Here is a 7,492-nt window from a genome sequence, read left to right as displayed (position 1 = left end):
TGTGGTTTTAGCTGACGTGTGTCGCCTCACTGTTTTGAGCGATGCTCGTTCATGTCTATTTAGAGCGAGCGAGCCCGACGCTGACTTTCGTTGACTTAACGGCCACAGGTGTCGCTGTTAACAAGCATTTCTGAAAGTTACAAACAGTCCCTTTAATAAGAAAAAATGCATTACTGTCTTTGTCACTGTAACCATAGCAACCAAATATAATATTTTTATAGTACAGTGCAAACATTTTTTTTTTTTTAACAAAGTATAAAATGATTGCCATCTTTCCACAGTTCACATGTAAATGTACAGGAGCAGAATAAATGAACACACACTCCTGCTCAGCAGATGGCAGAGTGCTCCTGTTAGTGTGTGACACAAACACACGAAGAAGACAGGGAAGCGGAAGAGACGTGGCACATAAACAGAGAGGAAGGAACCGGAAGTTAAGCAGCTAGCTGCAGTGAGGAGTTTACTGATGACAGCTCAAGGAAACACCTTCCTTCCACGTGAATTAGACCAGGAAGCTTAAATGACAGTCGTACAACATTACCTGAAACGAACGGGACGTGATTAAAGTCTGTGTGACAGGTAATTATTCATCATTTGTGTTGTAACTTCCTCAACTCTACCAGCTAGCTGGCTAGCTCGCTAACGTTAGCTCACCTGGTAACTTCAAGCTAAGGTTAGCAGCTGATGTTAGCTCATACAGATGTTGGGAGTGAGCTGCCTGAAGGTGTTATCTAAAGGTGTTATCGGTGTTATTACACAACATTAGCACATTCACACTAATAGACAGTATGAGGAGCATCTAGTGCCATTGATAACTAGCATTATCTAATGAGTAAATTAGCCATATAGTATGTTTACCCAAATGTCAAATGCTGCTTTTATACAATATTACAATCTGCTAGCCTCGTTTGGGACTGCTCCATCCAATAATAGTGACATGGCAATCATAAAAAGACAATATATATATATATAAACTATATCATGATGACCAAAATCCCTGGAAATACAAACAGGATTTAGCAATATAGCTAAATCTATCATAGTATATGTACTGTGATTTTTAATTGCATTATATAAAGATTAGGTTGGTTGTTTGGAAAAATCAATCAGGAAGCAATCTGCAGATGCAATCATAGATATTCTCTTTCTTTCTCTTTCAAAGGTCTTTTGATTAATTGTCAATGATCAATAGAACAGTCATTATACAGGGAAAGTTAAGTTTTGTTTTTCTGAACAACACTCACCCCGTGACACAACACATCATACCTGACAACAACATACATACACACAGACAGCCACAGCTGGCCACAAAGGACCTAACTGATGGGGAGAGTATCTGCAAATAAGTCATGAAATAATAATACAAAATTAAAATAATAATTTAATATATACATACATATATATAGAAATAGAACAAAACAAATATAATGAATAAATAAATTAAATTAAATTTAAAAAAAAAGGAAAAAAAAGATACTACTACTGGCTACTCAGAGATTACTGTAGTGGGTTTCTCAAAAAAATGACAAATCATAGATATTAATTGCCTTTATTCCTTGTTGTATGTGGTATGGCAAAGTGTCTGACGATTGGCACATTTTTATCATCTCATGGTACTGTATATTGTCATATTGCCCCACCCAATACTAACATATTTCTACGCCACGATATGTAACGTTCATAGTGCATGTTTACATTGTGATTTTTATTGCCCATTTGATTATTTACCCTATCCACATGGTGAACATTTATAAGTACCTTTAACACAACTGGTTTGTCATTAAAATTAACATAACTGGTTTGGCAGAAGCGTTACAACACTCTTAGGTTCAAACTCTTCTCATGACTTTGTATTCAGAATATAAGGGAAGTGACGCTCAAAGTGATCACAAGCAAATATATGTTAACAGACAGCGTGTCTGGGGAAATTTCAGGTTGTCAGGACAACAGGGAAGAAATAAAGTAATGTGAATCTTTGCTTCTGTTTTGCTTTGGTCTTTATTAAAGACATTAGTATCAGGATACATACATTCAGTGGAAACCTTTTAATGTCACATGCTATTGCTAGTAAATGAAGACACAATCTTCTAGCTTCTGCTCATACTAAACAGGATGACGGTATGTAATTTACAGAATGATGAGAACAAGGATCCTCAGTCTGAGGAATTGTTGTTGTATACATCCATAACAAACCTGCATTTTTTTTTGTTTTACCTCAACACAGCGCAGGCGACTATGGGTCTCTGCAAGTGTCCGAAGAGAAAGGTGACCAATTTATTCTGCTTCGAACATCGAGTAAATGTGTGCGAGCATTGCCTGGTCTCCAACCACAACAAGGTCAGTGATTGAAAAAGTTACAGGGCTCAACACTAATAATGACAGGCTGTCATGCGTATGTTGTACATACTTTGCAGTAAAATCTTCCATCCAGCTCAAAGATGGCGGGATACTTTGCCTCCCAATCCTTCACAAATTTCCTTTTTGTTTTTTGTTTAGGTTCATCTGGTTCTTTGTCAGTTCAATCAATTTGCATATTTGTTTGTGACGGGTTAGTCGAACTTTACACCCCTAAGTCAAATAACTTAATTTGCTTCGCCATTGTCTCTAAAACAAATGCAGAGTAAATGCACCAACACACATGAGGCACAGTCTGGTTCCAGTTCTGACTGTAACACCAATATTTAAATATCATTAATGCCACAAATATTAAAAATTTATTAATTTCGGGGTGCACGTTTTTTATATGTTAAAAAGTGGTAACCCCTGATGGCAACCAAAGGCCGAGAATTGGTTGCCAATTTCTGAAATTAGTTGCCAATGGCAACCTGGCAACTCTTACTGTCGAGCCCTGAAATATCACATGATGTATGTTTGTACAAAACTTGTAACATCACATTAAAATTCTGTATTTCCACTTGCTGCCCTTCAGTGTATCGTGCAGTCATATTTGCAATGGCTCCAGGACAGCGATTACAACCCCAACTGTACTCTGTGTAATAGTCCACTGAATGCTCAAGACACTGTCAGGCTGGTCTGCTATGGTGAGATTACCACATTTCTGTTTATTATAAACTTATTGGGATACATGCTCACCTGTGTTAAGCGAATACACTTGTTGTTTAAATGAACAGAATTACAAAAAACATGGAATTTTGTTGTGCTCACAGCATTGAAAAATGACATCCCATCGTTGTTGCTGTGACGTGAAACTGTTGTTTTTCCCTCCACAGATGTGTTTCACTGGTCCTGTCTTAATAACTTGGCCTCTCGGCTGCCCCTCCACACGGCTCCAGCGGGATACCAGTGTCCCACCTGTCAGAGTCCAGTGTTTCCACCTTCCAACCTCGCCAGCCCAATTGCTGATGTGCTGAAAGAACAGCTGTCATCTGTCAACTGGGCTAGAGCTGGTTTAGGGCTGCCGCTGGTAAGGGCCTATTATTGTTAAATCATAACCATTAGACAGTCTTCCTGAAAACAAATCAAGTGAGAAGAAAATACACATTCAGAACTCTGCGTTTTCTAGTTGTATTTAAAAAGCAAGTCATACAGATGTAATGTAAAGATATTAATAAAACATGTTTTTTGACTGACAGATCGAAGAGCCCATTGGTGTCCTTGAGGAGACCACAGCTAATGATGTCACTGACTATACTGACTGGTCAACATTTGATGGTGAGCCTTAATGTTTGCTTTTCAGTAAATTAAGCGCATATTAATTAGGGACTGTTTTGTAGCTGTTTATTACAAAGTATTATTTAATTGTTTTAATCAAACTCTCTTTTTTTTTTCCTTTCTACAGCACAAGAACAAAGTAACATTTACCCCAGCCACTCTTACAACGCCAGCCTCAACCCACCGCCAAATTCGGTCTCGCCTCCAGCACAGGAAGACCACGGAGGTCCTCGTAAAAACGGGGATTCAAATACACAGGAGAACTCTGTGGTCAACTTCACTAATGCCACTACCTGTGACACAGTTACACTACACACAGGTAAAGCAATGGAAAGCCCTCTGAGTCTACTCTCTCCTACTGCTTTTAAAGTACTGCTTGTCTTTCCTTAAGTGCCCTAACAACAGTGGTTCTCCACCTTTTTCGTGTCAAGCATTTTTTTGGGGAGCCCCTGGAACCGCCTCAAGGACCCCTGGTTGAGAACCACTGCTCTACAACATTTAAAAAATGATTTTAGGTCACTTTTGTGCACATACTGAAGATTTAACGTACTAAGTTGCATTTTATTTTGAAAGATTTTAAAAAATAATTTGTTGTTATTCTCCAGCACCGTCACCAAGAAAGATCTACGACACGCGGGACATTGATCAGAGCTCCGTCACACAGATTGACTTTGACGACGACAAGTACCGGCGGCGGCCAACGTTGAGTTGGTTCGCTCAAATTCTCAAGTTAGTATCATGATCTGTTTTGGAACTGGAGCTTTCTGTTATTACTTTGTCACTCTGAATAAATCTGAACAAGTATATCATTGTGATCTCTTCACATGTTTTTATCTTTTCAGAAATCGCACAGGTGGAAAGCGGACGTCTCTGTCCTGGAAACAGCGTGTCTTCATGCTCCTCGTGGTCGGAGTTCTGGGATTCTTTACGTTGATAATCATCATGGCTAAACTTGGACGTGCCTCCGCCGGCTCCGACCCAAATTTAGATCCTCTCCTTAACCCCAACATCCGTGTGGGGAAAAACTGATAACAAAGCATTGATTCCTTCTTTTCCTTCTGTGTTACACAATATACAGTAAGTCTGTGTAGAACGAGCTGAAATGGGACTTTCCAATACACGGTCAGCCCAACAGAGAGAGCCGTTTACCCAACTTGAATGGAAAAGAGAAAGAGACGCTGCACCTTGTTTTTTTTAGAATGGAGGCAGAGCTCCATTCATTTACACCAGGCGGTAAAAACATGGCAGGGCCTTTCACAGACCATAAAATATCTCCCAACATTCGGAAGTTTCTTGTGATCCAAGCAAACTCGAAAGGCGACCAAGGCCCGGTGTATATAGTCGAAGGATACGGTTATTGTTGCTTTGAAAAGCTAAAGGTGAAGAGGGGTAGTATTTATATTTACAATTCCAGCTAACATTCGGTCAGTGATCTTTGTAAGTTGATTTTTTTTAAGTTCAGTAGAAACTAATTAAACAAGGTTGGTGTTGAAAGAACATCTTTAACTGGCGGAAAAGTCAGAATGTATTTGATCAGCAGCGAAACGTTCAATAACGTTGTCTACATGGTTCTTAACTGATTTGATTTGAGTGGCCGTTGTGCGTTTCTCTTTCAGAGGAGATGCAGCCCTCACAGCTGGAATCAAATATAACCCACACATAATTAACACATAACTACTTATGGGTGTCTGCATTACTTCTGAAATTGAGTGCATTGCTTTTAGATTTGCCATACATACTGTATGTATATTTCCCTGATGTTTTTTGACTGTCTATTAAATGGGAATACTACAGAATTTCAGTATTTCTAATGTTTTTATGTACTGCTGTGCATAGGACAAATAGAGTGAAGCAATGTCAGTTGTGTTGTGCAGCTTCAATGCGAATGAATAGTACGTCATAAAACATAAATAGACATTACTGTTGCACATTTGTAGCTCATATTAAAAAAAATGGTCTGTGATAACATTTATAAACTCTCCACAGACCGTAAACGCAGTGCTAGGCTCTCTGTGTACTATACTGTAAATTGCTGCACTCCTTTTCAAAGCAATATTTCCACTAAAATGACAACATTTATAAATAATTACTTAGTAAAACAAGGCAGCAAGTAACCACTCTTATTTTACTCAATTTTATCCTATCTCACTATGGCAAGACTGCAAATATGTCTGTCTTCAAAATAAAAAAAAAAAAGCTTTCTTTCAAAGAGTGTGTACCTTATTTCAACAGGTGGCAGGTAAAAGCAGAGGCTTCACTACGATGCATTAAGCTCAGACCACCTTTAAATAACTTGCAATGCATGCATCATTACCTGATGGGATCATTTTGAATGTTTGTTTTGTGAAAGGGCAGCCCAACCTGCAGTTAAAAACTCCATCAAAATCTATTTTTTAGAAAATATATGTAAATTGTTCAGATTGTCAAAAGATGCACTGGTGAAATTCAGAAAGTAAATGGGAAAATGAGATAAAAGTGTATTTTTTGTGAAGACAATAAACTTCACTGCAAGTATTTTGTGCATGTTGACAGAAACATATCTCATGTCCAATTATTTTTACAGAGGAGATATTGGATGTTAGGTACTTCCACCTGGTGCTGAAAATCATGTATGTACCTTCTACTCTGAGAAAGAGCAGGCAGACCTGCCCCTTAGACAAAACCTGATGAAAGGACTCACTGTGGTGCTCAGCCATGACACTTCTCTGAAAATAGTTTGCACACTACTCCCCCTGGTGGTGCATCCAGCTCAGGACCTCCACAGTGATGTCCTGTAGAAGTCAATGAGCTCAGTGATAGGATAGAGACCAGGGTCTGGTCTGTGGACAAACTCTGCTGCCTCCTTCAGCCTCCAGTGAGACTATATTCTCTGTACTAGACAATAAACGCTTATATTTATGTGGATAGCTAGGGCGAAATTGAAAAAGTGTGAGAAAGAGTTACCGAGAGGAATTTCTTTCTTTATTTAGTTGTTCATTTGTTACCTCAATGCAGAAAATAAGGAAGGGCTCCCACTGGCATTTTATTTATTTATTAATTTTTTTGAGAGGACGACCAGGCATACATGGCCTATGCCTTAAAGGACCAGTATGTAACAATTAGGGGGATCTATTGGCAGAAATGGAATATAATATTAATAAGTGTGTTTTCTTAGCGTATAATCACCTGATAATGAGAATCGTGTTTTCGTTGATTGAGAATGAGCCGTTTATATCTACACAGGGAGCGGGTTCCTTCTCCACGGAGTACGCCATGTTGCACTGCCATGTTACAACAGTAGCCCAGAACGGACAAACTAAACTGTTAACTTTTCCTGCTTCGGCCGGAGTCGATAACGTTACTCGCTGCTGTCGCCGCCACTCACTTCCCACGTACACACAGACTCACTGGCTCTGCTCCAAATGGTTCTAGAGAGGGTAATTTGCGTTTTCACGTCGGCCACCGAAGCTCTCCAATACGCTTGGCACACGGGAGAGGCTTCAGTTGGTTGCAATCGGATCACTAGACCTTTAAGCCGGCCCTGTGGATAGCATTGATTTAGTTGTTTGAACTTGCAATGGCTATATACTGTACTTGATCATGTAAGATAATTAGTTCAAGAGTTGAAAATGATGGCATTTTACAAATTATTCACTAATCCATCTAATACTGTCATATTTATTCTATTATAAAATCGTATGTTGTTGCATACTACTCAACATGCATGAGAAAAAACTGTCTTTAAAGTTTTTTATGCTTTCTACCTTGTTTATGTAATGCAGCATTACTGTAGCTTTTTGTGACACATGGACAACTGGAATTTAAGACCTCAGTGGTCAAC

General features: G+C 38.9%; 1 protein-coding gene across 2 annotated transcripts; it reads left to right on the top strand.

Annotated features, from left to right (window-relative positions):
* Positions 1-412: 412 nt before the first annotated feature.
* Positions 413-6,204, top strand: zfpl1 (zinc finger protein-like 1). 2 transcript variants are annotated; one of them, XM_074610394.1, is made up of 8 exons: positions 413-579; positions 2,230-2,337; positions 2,930-3,041; positions 3,231-3,424; positions 3,594-3,672; positions 3,800-3,991; positions 4,278-4,401; positions 4,515-6,204. In XM_074610394.1, exons 2-8 carry the CDS (start codon positions 2,236-2,238, stop codon positions 4,699-4,701), a joined length of 990 nt encoding a protein of 329 aa, XP_074466495.1. In that variant the 5' UTR covers positions 413-579; positions 2,230-2,235; the 3' UTR covers positions 4,702-6,204. The 2 variants fall into 2 exon arrangements, with proteins under 2 accessions (XP_074466495.1, XP_074466494.1); XM_074610393.1 differs by having other exon boundaries at positions 415-579; positions 2,225-2,337.
* Positions 6,205-7,492: the final 1,288 nt, after the last annotated feature.

The sequence above is a fragment of the Sebastes fasciatus genome, chromosome 16 (assembly GCF_043250625.1).
Source record: "Sebastes fasciatus isolate fSebFas1 chromosome 16, fSebFas1.pri, whole genome shotgun sequence".
Classification (NCBI taxonomy): domain Eukaryota; kingdom Metazoa; phylum Chordata; class Actinopteri; order Perciformes; family Sebastidae; genus Sebastes; species Sebastes fasciatus.
This window is presented reverse-complemented; position numbering and strand designations above follow the sequence as displayed.